This window comes from Schistocerca serialis, chromosome 7, assembly GCF_023864345.2.
Source record: "Schistocerca serialis cubense isolate TAMUIC-IGC-003099 chromosome 7, iqSchSeri2.2, whole genome shotgun sequence".
NCBI lineage: Eukaryota > Metazoa > Arthropoda > Insecta > Orthoptera > Acrididae > Schistocerca > Schistocerca serialis.
The window spans coordinates 528276941-528290904 of NC_064644.1; the positions used below are offsets into that span (position 1 = coordinate 528276941).

The following is a 13964-nucleotide window of genomic DNA, read 5'->3' on the forward strand; positions in this document are numbered from 1 at the left end:
ACCCCTACCTTTTACCTTCTTTGTAAGATCTACAAACACAGTCATCCTGCCGTCCTATGGTTGGTGGCTTCAAAGCACCCACCAAGCACATATTTGCCTTTGTTGATCAGCAACTGCAACCCGTAGTATAAAGGCTTCCATCATATATTAAAGATACCAACCATTTCCTGGAGCATCTGTAATACATGCCTGCCCCCCGCCTGCCACACAGCTTGCTTGTCACCATTTATGCCACCTCTCTCTTTGCCAACATAACCCATACACATGGTCTGTCTGCTGTTGAACATTTCCTCAGTCAACACCCACCTGATTCCAAACCTATGACATCCTTCTTGCTCATCTTAATCAACTTTATACTTACCAACGATTACTTCTCATTTGAGGGGCACACATACAAACATATGAGTGGTACAGAATGGGAACCAGGGTGGCTCCTTCCTATGCCACCCTTTTCATCGGTCACTTGGAGGGGCTTTCCTGGGATCCATAAGCCTTCAGCCCATTATGATTTAGATACATTGATTATATCTTTGTCATATAGACTCATGGTGAGGCCAACCTGTTAAAATTCCTAGGATCTCTGAGTACTTTCTCCCAGTTAAATTCCACATGGTTCTGTTCTGAATCCCATGTCACTTTCCTTGATGTTGATCACATCCTCACTGAGGGCCTACTACACACTTCTGTCTACATTAAACCTACTAACAAACTACAGTACTTACATGTTGACAGTTGCTATCCTTTCCATGTCAAATGTTCTCTCCCATACAGCCTTGGCATTCAAAGCAAACATTTGTTCTCTTGCAGACTCTTTACAGCTATACACCACCATTTCCACCTCAGGCTTCACTGGACATAATTATCCCACCAGCCCAGTTCAAAAGCAGATTTCAAGGGCCATAACATCCAATACTAGTACTGCTAATCCCTCCAAAACACAATTTCGGAGCACACTACTTGTCACTCAGTATTATCCTGGTCTTGAATGTATTCATCAGCTACTTCAACAAGGCAACAAGTTCTTAAAATCATGCCCTGAAATGAGATCTATTCTGTCACATTTTGACACACTTAGAATAGCATTTTGTTGCCCTCCCAATTTCCGCAATATCCTTGTCAGACCCTACGCTCCTTCTGCACCCATCTCCCTACTCTATGGCTCCTATCCCTGTGATTGTCCCTACTGTGAGACTTACCCTATGTACCCTCCTAACACTACCTATTTCAGCCCTGTAGCCAGCAAAAAAATTCTATCAAAGGGAGAGCCACCTGTGAAATGACACGTCATATACCAGCTGTTATGTAAACACTGTTCAGCCTTATACATTGGCACAAGTACCACCCAGTTATCAGTCAAGACAAATGGGCATAGACAGAGGGTGTATACTGCCAATACACAATATCCTGTTGCAGAGCATGCTCTACAGCATCACAGTCATCACCTCGGTGCCGGTTTCACCACAAGTGCCATTTGGATTCTTCCTCCAGACACTGGTTTCTGAGAACTCCACAGGTGGGAATTACCGCTACAATATGTCCTTGGTTCTCACCATCCACCTGGCCTTAATCTACATTAATTCTTTCTATCTCAGCATTTCTTCACAGTAACTACTCGTTTCTTGACTTGATTTTAGTTTTCTACATCTTTCGTTATCTGACTTGTCTATTTTTCGCTGTCCAACTCCCATCTCTGTTGTGTACAATGCACTTAGCTTTTCACTCTTATGCATGAGGTTTTAATAGTAATCTTTGTCTTGCATACTACCCTGTCCTCCACTTTTAATCTCTACAGTTTTTGAGTCTTGTCCAGTGCAGTCCCTAACAATCAGTCTTTGCTTCTCATCCTGTCCAGTAAGTCTCACCTGACTCCAGATTCTGCGTGACCTTTCTGAACTGTACCCACTTTCCTAAACCTCTCCTGTCCTTTTCCTTTACCCCTCTTCCTTCTCCTTCAACCCTTTGCCAGAAGGAGCCACTGACTCAAAAAGCTTGTGTAAGTAAACCTTTTAGTGTGTGTGTGTGTATGTTCTCCTGCCACTGCTTGGTGAGTCGAGTCTCTTACCTATGCAATTACATTAGACTCTAAGATGAGAAGGATCAACCTGTTTCGAGGATGAGGTGAGACAAATATCTCCCTTCTTTTTGTATCCTGCTTATCCTAGGCGCAGTGACCTGCCCTACTCTTTTAACATTCTTCTGCCTATTCGTCTCCCTCCTCAAGGAAGGGAATGCTGATGATAGCAGCACATATTTTTATCTGTTTTGCATATAAAGAGTGGCAATGGATAATGCTTAAAGTGTCATTTTTCACAAACTTCATTTTCTGTGCTGTTGTGTTCTTGGTACTGCGTTGCACACCCCTTGACTTGATCCAGATGCCAAACCATGGAGAAAGTCTTTCAAACATAGGTTAGTAGATAGTGCATGATCTCTGTGTTGAGCTGCGCCTCCCTCTGGTGTTCCAAAATTTAGAACACAAAAAGTCATTTCTGTTGAGTACAGTCCTGCTAGTTAAAAATCTAATGCTGTATTTCCATACTTATATTGTCGCAAATAAAACATAGTGCCTCAGTATTTATGTCACTTGGAACCAAAAATTTGTTCCTGCTATTGATGTTTGTGAGACTGTGACTGCATGCAAAATACAATTTGAGTCTTGCAAAGAAGAAAACAGCAACCGGCCACTGTTAATAATGTTATTTATTTACACAAACAGTGTTGTCACCAGATTCAAACCAACAAGTTAATTCCCAGACAGATGTTCACATTTAAGTTACATTACATTTGTTGTTGTTTTCATTAGCTGTTGGGAAAAAAACAAATAACAGCTAATGTAAACAACAACAAATATAATACAAACATGAACAGCTCTCCAATGATGAACCTACCAGTTAAATACCTGTAATGGCACCATTTGTTTAAATAAACTGCATTATTAAATGTGGCCATTTGCTGGTTTCTTCTTTGCAAGAATCATTCACAAAATATTTCCTATTGTCACTTAGAAACAGTTTCCTGGTACAATACTTTGAACACTCATAAGAAAAAACTTATTTTCTAATTTGTTTCATTATTTTTAGTGGTGATGTGGCAAGTGGCATAATTCTGTGGTATTTCAATACCTTCTCAACTTTTCAGTCCAAATCAGTTATGTAAACAGATAAACTGCTTTCTCATTCTCCTGATAAATGTCAGATTTTGCACTTATGTCATTTTCCATTTCCCCTCTTCGTTTGTCTGAAGAGTCACATTTACAATAATGCCAGTATAAGATTATTTCTGAGGAATGAAATTTTTTTTTGTTAAATGTTAGCTATCTTATACAAATGATCTACAGCTAGCAGACATGTAAAAACAAAATTACACATTCCTTTCAAATTGTAATTGAATTCATCCCGGTTCACCCAAAATTTATTTTTATTGTTAATTTTAATATTTTAAGAAGACAGTGGTATGAATATATATGGTTGTAATTTATATCCTGAAATATTTTTTAAGTTTTTTTTCTGTAGAGATGAAGTGGTTCAAATGGCTCTGAGCACTATGCGACTTAACTTCTGAGGTCATCAGTCGCCTAGAACTTAGAACTAATTAAACCTAACTAACGAAAGGACATCACACACATCCATGCCCTACGCAGGATTCGAACCTGCAACCATAGTGGTCGCTCGCTTCCAGACTGTAGCACTTAGAACTGCACAGCCACTCCAGCCGCTAATGAAGTGTAAAGCTGTCATTAACTGGGAAGTTAAATTTGAGCACAACAGTGCTATACTAGGCATGGTTCTCGAGGAGGCTATATACTCTTGCTTTTCATCTACTTTTGCACTGACTTCCTAGCCAGTTAAAAGTGAACCTACTGTTAAATCTGGGCCCTGAAATGCAACAGATCTCCAAATTCTTAATATTAACAAACAGTGGTGCTATGACTGGAGTAAGTGACCGGCAATTACATCCTCCATCCCGACCTTTGAATCTTTAGTTTGGCACTTAACTATGTTTTTACTAAGCACATTTCTCACCTTTCAGTTACTCAAATCATGAAATAATATAATAACTACCCACAATAAAGCAATAATAATAATAATGTGGGACCAGTACACTATAATCTCGACTTTCTCTTTTGAAAGTGCAATTTTGTAAGTACATACAAACCCATTTTATTATAGACACACTTTCAAAGGTGCCACAGTCAGTCACTCAATTTGACCTTTATATTTGAGTTATTGAATGTTACACATTGGACTGGAATGAATTTTTTATTACTATTTATACTTTAGCAAGTTTTCTGCTGACTTTACAAGGGAGGTATTTTATCTTACCTTCACTTGAACATTTGTGCTACATAAATTAGGACTGTAGGAATTTTGAACCATTTCTCTTCATGGAAACATTGCTAATGTTGAGTAGAAGGTGCAGTTGTGGCAAGGCATCTGCATTAATAACAATTTTGATCCCATCACCACTGTCATATCCAACATTAAACATCACAAACTACAGCAAAGAGGTTACCGATTCTCCAATGATTTTTTTTTAATGTTTATTCTTACTGGCAGAATTTATAAACTGATTGTATTTTATAATCATCAGTGTACCTCTAACAAAATATAAATTATCAGGTAAATAATAAAGCTTTTAGAAATAGATAAATAAATCATGCACATGTTTAAGGGAGTCCAAACAATTATGGAATGGGTACACTGCTACTCACGAAGAAGATGATCCACTGAGTTCCAGGCTGGCACAACAAAAAGACTGTTTCACACTCAGCTTTTGGCTAAAGCAGAGATGTGTGCCTGAGTTGTTCCTGCTTCTTCTTCTTCTTCTTCTTCTTCTTCTGTGTGTGAATGTGTTTTCTGAAGATGGCTTTGGCCAAAAGCTAAGTGTGAAATAGTCTTTTCATGTCGCCTGTCTGAAACTCAATGTGTTATCTTCATAGTAAGCAGCAATCTATCCTTTTTATTGCTATTCCAACCTGGAATTTCCTTTAAGGGAGCCTGGTAGTTAACATGAATGCATTTATTTTAAAGAAAGCTAATTTACATACATGTTTAATAATCAATATACAAATCTGCATCATTTGCAGTTTTTATTTGAATTTTTCTGTTAAGTTTTTACTCCTTTACAAATGATAGATACAGCAGACGAGCAAACACTCATTTCTGTATAATAGATATATATGTATATTATTCTTACAGTAATGTCAGAAGTTCACTGCCAACATCAAGCAATATTTACATTATTTACAGTAAAAAAAACAAAAACACTCCAAATGTTAATATGTACATACTAATTTTATGAAATGTGTGCCCTGAGTAATGCCCAGTAGATTCTCATTTACAAAATACTAAACTGGTATAATAACACAAATCTATACATAACTTATTTTTTAAGATTTAAAACTGCCTGAATGACCACTTTATAACTATCTCAGTACTGCTGTTACATTTTGAGATTTATTTCCATATGGATGACTCAGAACTGTTTTGCACATCTGACATGAGTATCAGGAAAATTAGCTCATTTATATTGAGATAGTTATCATGAATACTTAACGACCTGCCTAGGGACTAAATGTGCATAGAAGTGGTGTATTTTAAGCTAAAGGCTAATAAATTTATAAAACAAAAGCCTTTTAAATAGAGCAGCTAGAAACAGCACAAGAACCAATGGATTTCGGTGGAGGAGGAAGGAAAGGGGGTGGGGGGGATGAACTTTTGGTATCTGTTATTAGAAATGGAATTTCATACAAATTGAATATTAACTTCCTGACTACAACTTTCAATTAATGATAAAATTCAATAAGTGACCAGCATGGAAACATCCAGAGCGATAATGTTGAGACTGTCGTAATGTAAATGCTGTTAGTTTACATTGTAGAAATTATTTTAAAGCATAACCATATTAATTCAAACAAGTTTTATTGATATCATTACATTAATACTTGTGGTCCTTCTGATAACAACAACTGTGAGACTAGCATTGTTTACTTTAGTTCAACACATTATCTTTTCCAGTACTAGTGATCAGTTTTATTACACTCCAAAAGATTATGAAAAGAATTATACATCACTTAACTAAATGAAAAAGGGGTGGTCATCCAAAGACTGATTATGAAAACAGTAAGTATTATGAGTTCAGTTGGTGCACTGTCCATAAACAAACAATTTAACAAACAGTTTATACTTTCATATTATGTATACAAAAGGCCCTGATTTTGCAAACGTAAAGAGCATGAAGATCAAGCTCTAAACAACTGTAGCCTGTCCTACATTACTCTCTCCTCTTTCCCTCCCTCACATGCTTCTGGCTTTCGTCCTCCTCTCAATTCTGGTATGGACAGAAGAGTTAGCAATGATATTTCTCCAGGAAACAAGTTCAGAAAATTAGATGATTTGGTGATACTTCTGTTCTGGAAACTTCCTCCACCTCACCCCATAATGCTAAAATACCCTTTGCCAGAGGAGGGGGGGAAAGGTTCCCTTTCATGTGATATAGTCCCTCTATATGGATTGGGAATTCTTTTTCCCCTCAAAACCTCTGCCTTCTTTCCTTTCTTCTCTCCTACTCTTCTTCAGAGATTTTCAGCATCCTCCTCTCTTCTAAGGTCTGCTATTGACTTTTAATCCTTTCACTGTATCCTTCTCTGTAGTTTACCTCTGGCATAATTTCTCTCTTTGCATATTTGTCATTGTGTACTCGCTTCTCTAATTTTCCTTCACGTCCACCCTGGTTTTCATCTACAAACATTTTTGTTTGGTCTAACACTTTTATCATAAATCATTATATACTGAAAATTACTTTGCAGACTCCAGCTCTTTAGATTCTGAGAAAAACTACGTTTTCCCACCATGACTGATGAACATATAATTAAGATTGTAGGGGATAATCCATTTACTGATAAACAAAAGTAACTGGCAAATACAAATAAAGAGAAAGAAAGAATCCCCATAAAATTTTTATTTCTAAAAATTTAAAGCAGTTGTGTTATAATGAAGGTAGCTAGCGGTGTGTTATCTTAAGCCACAGAAAATCCAGCATATGATGCAGGCATAAGTATTCCCCTGCCTCTCATCACTCCCATGTCCCTTCACGAACCCATTTAGACTAAGTGTTTGCAGTACTAGGTGAGTGGAGATAGCAGATATTTGACAACTTTCAGGCTGAACACCACTGACAAAAACAATGATTGACTGACACTGGCAGAACAAAACAGGAACATCATTTGCTGTTTTTGAAACTGAGATTATGATATAATCAGAGATTGGCTGGAACTGTACTGACTCCTGGCCTGCAAAGGTTTAATACTGGCCGTATGTCCCACATTCTCACTACTGTCTTTTCACAACAGAATAACTTCAACTACATGCTGACAGGTACTTGTACTCCTGGAATGAAAGTACTCTTGGAATGAGACTACAAGCTTCAAATCGACAACCAAGAACTTTGTAGCCACCATTTTCATGCTTCAGTGGAAGTGCCCACTTGGAAGCTAGAAATGTTCACAGAGTGCAGGGACCTCATATGAGATACATCATTATTAGTTTCACTCTTCTTTGTAACTAGTAGACTAGTGCAGCTTAGATAAGGTCACTGGAGGCACTGTTATTAGATGACATGAGTCTGCGAAAGCATGCTGTACATAGCTGGCTGAAGAAATTCAAGCTCCACAACAACGCACACTACTATGAAATCTTAATGAACTGTTTTTTGTCAAAGATAAAAATACATAATTTACTGGCTACCACAGATCACCAGAAGCACATATCTGAATGTTTCAAGGTAGTCTGGAAATGTAGAAAGAAATTTAATACACTACTATGAATGGAAGAACAATAATAATAGGAATATTACTATACAAGAAACACAGGGGACAAAGGAGTTGAGTGAAGCTGCAACTCAGAGTAAGTGACAAATCAGTGGAGGGAAATGACAGCACAACAGAGTCACACCTGTTCGCCTGAGATCAATGAAATCAGAGAAAAAATATGATAAAATATTAATACTTTCTGAAATTACTTAATCATCTGGAAATATTATTGTGTCTGTATAGTTCATCACTTTTGTATTGTTACTACATATTACATGTTTGATCCCCACATTGATTTTTATATTTATTCCTGTTGTGGTTATGAAGAGAAGTGCACTCTGACCTGGAACACAAGTGAATGGTTGGTTATCCCATGTACCATTACTGGTGCACGTGAGAGCAGGATAGTTGAACTCCACAGTTTTAACATAATTTTTTTTACATGCAAGTTGTGCTTTGCTGCCAATAGACATGGGTTTATCACATGGAATCTTCTGGCCAGTGCTTGTGAAGCACTTGATGTCAAGTGAATCATATACCAGAGGAGGACACTGAGCTGTAACAGTAATTAAAATTTGTGTTAGACTTAAGTAAAGTAACACATAATTTATAATAATTTAACATTACTAAAAACCTAGGTAAACTAATTTATCACCTAAGTTCAAATGGTTCAAATGGCTCTGAGCACTATGGGACTTAACTTCTGAGGTCATCAGTCCTCTAGAACTTAGAACTACTTGAAACTAACTAACTGAAAAACATCACATACATCCATGCCCAAGGCAGGATTCGAACCTGCGACCATAGCGGTCGTGCAGTTCCAGACTGAAGCGCCTAGAACCGCTCAGCCACACCGGCTGGCTATCACCTAAGTGACATTATATTATGCAGTAACATACTGTACTGGAAATATAATATTTCTTACTCTTCTCACAAACTGGTGGTGGCGGAGTGAAGGTCTTATCAAAGCAATAGGACGCACTGAGTCCGCTTATGTGATATCCTTCATCACAGAAGAACTCCAGCTGTGTGCCAAAAGGTACTTGTGCTCCAGGTCCCAGGCCACAAGATTGAGATTCACAGCCAACCACTTTGTAGCCACCATTTTCATGCTTCAGTGGAAGTGTGCACTTTGGAGCTGGAGATGTCCCACAGAGCTCAGGGGCTTCATCTGAGCCATCACCTTCACACTGTATGGTACCATCACAAGCTGCATTCTCATCAACACATGCACCATATGCACAGCGGAAGAATGCATCAGAGCAACTGGAAAATGAATGAAGATTGTATTAACATAAACCTACTACCTATTCCCTCTGTGTGAAAGATTAGCACATTGTCACATCTTCCTACAACTATTTAATCAATAAAGTAATTTAAACCATTGTGCAGTAGACAGTGCTAGACAGACTTGACAAAATAAAATGGTGTAACATGCTTTAACAGTCTGGTATGCAACACATCCAATAAAATGTGAAATCTTATGTGCTGTTTTATTTATATTAAGTTATTTATGATTTACGCTGCACTACTTTCCATTTGTGTGGCAAAAATCACAACATCAAGCAGTTGTGTGACAAACGGAAATTGGTAGGCCTGTTTCTACATCTGAAAGATTTCGCACTAGTTGCATAAGAGTGGCACTAGTAGTGCCACTATGAGAATGTAAGTCAGGTTTGCTTTCTATATACGCTGTAACAGTCATGAGTGATAGTTATCTTTGAGATTGTGTGTCGTGGGTTGATCTTAGTCAGTAATGCCTTTAAAGATGCCACTGTCGACAGCTTACAGAGTTTTAATGAGGTCATGCAATACAGATAGAGAAATGAAGTTCCTTCTGTGATATTGCAGAAAAAATTGGTAGGAATGTAGCCACTGTACATGAATGCTAGCAGCAGTGGTCATGAGAAAGTACAGTTGCAAGAAGAGCAGGCTCTGGATGGCCACATGGCACTCTTGGGAAGAAAGACCATTGTGTTTGACATACTGCTCTGCTGTACTGTACTACATCTGCAACTGAAATTTGAACAGCAGTTGACACCACAGTGACACAATAGACACAATGAACTGTTACAAATCAGTTACTTCAAGGGCAGCTCCAAGCCAGACGCCCTGTAGTGTGCAGTCCAATGACCCCAAACTACTGCCATTCACGACTTCAGTGATGTCAAGCAAGAGCTCATTGGAAGGCAGGGTGGAGGTCTGTTATGTTTTCTGATGAAAGCTGGTTCTGCCTTGATGCCAGTGATGGCCCTGTGTTTGTTATGAGGAGGCCAGTTGAGGGCCTGGAGCCAACCTGTCTGCATGCTAGTCACACAGGACCTACATCTGGAATTATGGTTTGTGGTGCAATTTTGCATGACAGCAGGAGCACTCTAGTCATCCCAAGCACCCTAACGGCAAATTTGAGTATCAGCCTGGTGATTCGGCTTGCTTTGCTACCATTCCTGAACAGCATTCCAGGGGGTGTTTTCCAACAGGATAAAGCTCACCCCCCTTCTACAGTTGTAACCCAACATGCTCTACACAATGTCGAAATGTTGCCCTGGCCTGCTCAATTACCAGATATGTCTCCAATTGAGCACATACAGGACTCACCAGATAGCAACTCTAGCATCATCCACAAACAGCATTAACTGTCCCTGTATTGACTGACCAGGTTCAACAGGCATGGATCTCCATTCCACAAACTGACATCCAGCACTTGAACAACACAATGCATGCACATCTGCATTCAACATTCTGGTGTTTACAGCAGTTATTAATCCACCAGCATTTCACTTTTGCAATGACTTACATTAACCTGTATCTTGCAATGTTAATCACCTAAAAATGTAACTTAGACAGATGTATTCCAAAATTTCATTACTCTACATTAAGTATTTTTCAATGTTGGCACTATTTTCCATCAGTGTATATACAAAAATAAGCATCCAGCCCTAAAAATGAGGAACCCAATATTCTATTTAAATTGGCAGTGTATCTGGTTCTATGCTTTTAGCTTTCAAAATCAAATAAAAGGAATAACTGCTCGACAAACGTTGTTTTCGTGTGTAATATTTCACTTCTCTCATCATACTTTTATTCTTATTGTGAAAAAGGTAATCTAATGCTGAAAATTTTTGCTCTAGGCCTTAAACTTATATGAAGGATTTTCAAAGAAAAAGGAAAAAAGCAACACTGTGGGTGTAATTGCAGTCTCTGTTCAAAACTAATCACACGAGGCCCAAGCAGAACTATTTCATTGTTTCACAAACCAAAAGATTACCTGTTTTCAGAATTCCTATACCTATGACAGGAGCCAGTGGAGCCATTTCATCGAGATGAAGCTCCTCCCTCTGAGGTTTTTTAAGTGGAACACAGACCTTGAAGTCCCAGTGTGCCATGTCCCATCTATAGGGAGGATGCTGAAGCTGCTCCCACTTGATCCTAGCCATTACATTATGTGTAACCCTGGAAACGTGTACGTGCGTTATGACAGAGCAGAATAACTTCCTCTGTGAGCAGCCAAGGCTGTTTGCTCTTCATAGACTAGTGTAACCTATTGAGTGCCTCACAGTACAGGTCAACATTAATCTTTCTTTCCATTCTCAAAGAACCTGATGAATATTAGACTCTGGATATCAAAAAAGACGTTAAGCATTACCTTGCCTGCCGAGGGAACAGCTTTGAATTTTTTAGGGGCACGTGATGACACTACCTTCACGTCCGTAGTGATGTCTCACTATGTATCCAAAAGTCCCATGCACAAATTTCAACCATTTTGGTTAGTATGACATTTTGTACCTTTTCACTGAACACAATTTATATACTAAGTGTTCCCTCACTATACATATATGAGCTGATTATCTTTGTACACAGTAACCCTGATAACAACACCAGAAATCAAAATAATTTTATGCTGCCCACCCAGCATTTAAAACTTTATGCTCAAACTCCACATTACATGGGTACGAAAATTTAGAACAAAGTGAAAGAAAGAGAACTGCTTAGCATAAATTTAGAAACACTGAAAAAATCCTTATATGAGAAACTAGTGCAGAAATGTTACTATTCAGTAGAAGAATTCATAAATGACAACCTGAAAATTTGAGCAGGAGAGAGCAAGTATTAAGGACTGTTAATCATAAAAGTTTGTTGCTTTTGAAGAAAAATTATTAACTGCTTAATTGAGTAATTATTCAGTACTGTATATTATATTACTGGTGTTATAAGGAAAATTGTAAACCTGTTTTTATGTTTTGATGAGTCTCCTGTACTTTAAGTCAATGGCTTGAAATTGTATGTTATGAGACAATAAACTTCTTTTTCTATCGATATCTATTCCAACAAGATGACACGAACAGGTGGAGAAATCAGCTGTGGTGGAAAACATACAGTATCAAGACTGAAATTTGCTGACAAGTGGGTTCTTGCTTTTGTTCAGCAAAGTGACAAACCCAAACATGTGAATAGTTTTAAAAGAAAGAAGGAAGCCTTGAGATAAATGGGTCATGTACTCCCATGCTGCAACTAATGACCATTGCAAGTAGCAATGGAGGAGGTGCAGTGATAATGTGCAGGAAAATGCCTCGTATGAATTTTAGTGTTGTAACCACTTATAATTACCAGTTAGGTAATCAAACAGCATTGTGTCTTTCTGTCTATTTATGAACTGCACATTACGTTTATTTGCAGAGAGATTGAAGTACCACTCTCTGCATCTTGTGTGGATACTTTACATATCTTCCTACATTTTGTTACAGTTTTCTGACACTACAAGTTTCCTACATATAACAGCTTCATCTGTGAGCATCATCATTTACAAACGGTCTCACGAAGCTTCCTACATCATCCAACAGATAAATGTGCAAGCATGCCCCCAAAAGCACACATACAAGCTCATACATTTCAAACAAAATTTTTATTAAAATTATTAAAACATATATTCAAGAATAATATCACAGTAGTCTAATATGAACTAGTACAATAAACAGACACACAAAATTTTGATTTAAGAAATATTTCATTCATAACGAAAAACAAACTGATGTTCTTCATTGTCAATGTGCGTCAGATCAAATACATGGTGAACAGCATCTGTTTGGGCTACCTCCTCTTACACGTCGCTTAAAATAAATTTGAAATATCTGCCAAAACACCAGGAAAAAGGCCTGATGACTTTAGGGTTGAGACAGTATATGGTCCTGAGGGCAATATTGTCGACAATATTATGGAAATGGAAGAAAATGTAGATGAAGATGAAACAGGAGATATGATACTGCGTGAAGAGTTTGACAGAGCACTGAAAGACCTAAGTCAAAAAAAGGCCCCAGGAGTAGACAACATTTCATTAGAACTACTGACAACCTTAGGAGAGCCAGGCCTAACAAAATTCTACCATCTAGTGAGCAAAATGTATGAGACAGGTGAAATACCATCCCAAAGAAAGCAGGCGTTGACAGATGTGAAAATTACCAAACTATCAGTTTAATAAGGCACGGCTGCAAAATACTAACACAAATTCTTTACAGACGAATGGAAAAACTGGTAGAAGCTGACCTTGGGGAAGATCAGTTTCAATTCCATAGAAATGTTGGAACATGTGAGGCAATACTGACCCTACAACTTATCTTAGAAAATAGATTAAGGAAAGGCAAATCTACATTTATAGCATTTGTAGACAGAGTATTCCAGTAAACATTGTCAAATGCTTTCTCTCTTTCAAATTCTGAAGGTGGCAGGGGTAAAATACAGGGAGCAAGAGGCTATTTACAATTTGTACAGAAACCAGATGGCAATTGTAAGAGTCGAGGGGCATGAAAGTGAAGCAGTGGTTGGGAAGGGAGTGAGACAGGGCTGTAGCCTATCACTGATGTTGTTCAATCTGTATATTGAGCAAGCAGTAAAGGAAACAAAAGAAAAATTCGGAGTAGGAATTAAAATCCATGGAGAAGAAATAAAAACTTTGAGGTTCGCCGATGATATTGTAATTCTGTCAGAGACAGCAAAGGACCTGGAAGAGCAGCTGAACGGAATGGACAGTATCTTGAAAGGAGGATATAAGATGAACATCAACAAAAGCAAAATGAGGATAATGGAATGTAGTCGAATTAAATCCAGTGATGCTGCAGGAATTAGATTAGGAAATGAAATGTTTAAAGTAGTAAATGAG

The 13964-nt window shown here is 37.9% G+C and overlaps 1 protein-coding gene across 1 annotated transcript in view; it reads right to left on the reverse strand.

The window, feature by feature from the left end:
* LOC126412300 (modular serine protease-like) overlaps nucleotides 1–13964 on the reverse strand; it is a 263406-nt gene that overhangs the window by 82223 nt on the left and 167219 nt on the right. Inside the window, exons 6-7 of the mRNA XM_050081821.1 lie at nucleotides 8736–9076; nucleotides 8154–8366 (exon numbers count right to left, since the gene is read on the reverse strand). Coding sequence (XP_049937778.1) covers nucleotides 8154–8366; nucleotides 8736–9076 — 554 coding nt within the window. The remainder of the gene's footprint in view (nucleotides 1–8153; nucleotides 8367–8735; nucleotides 9077–13964) is intronic.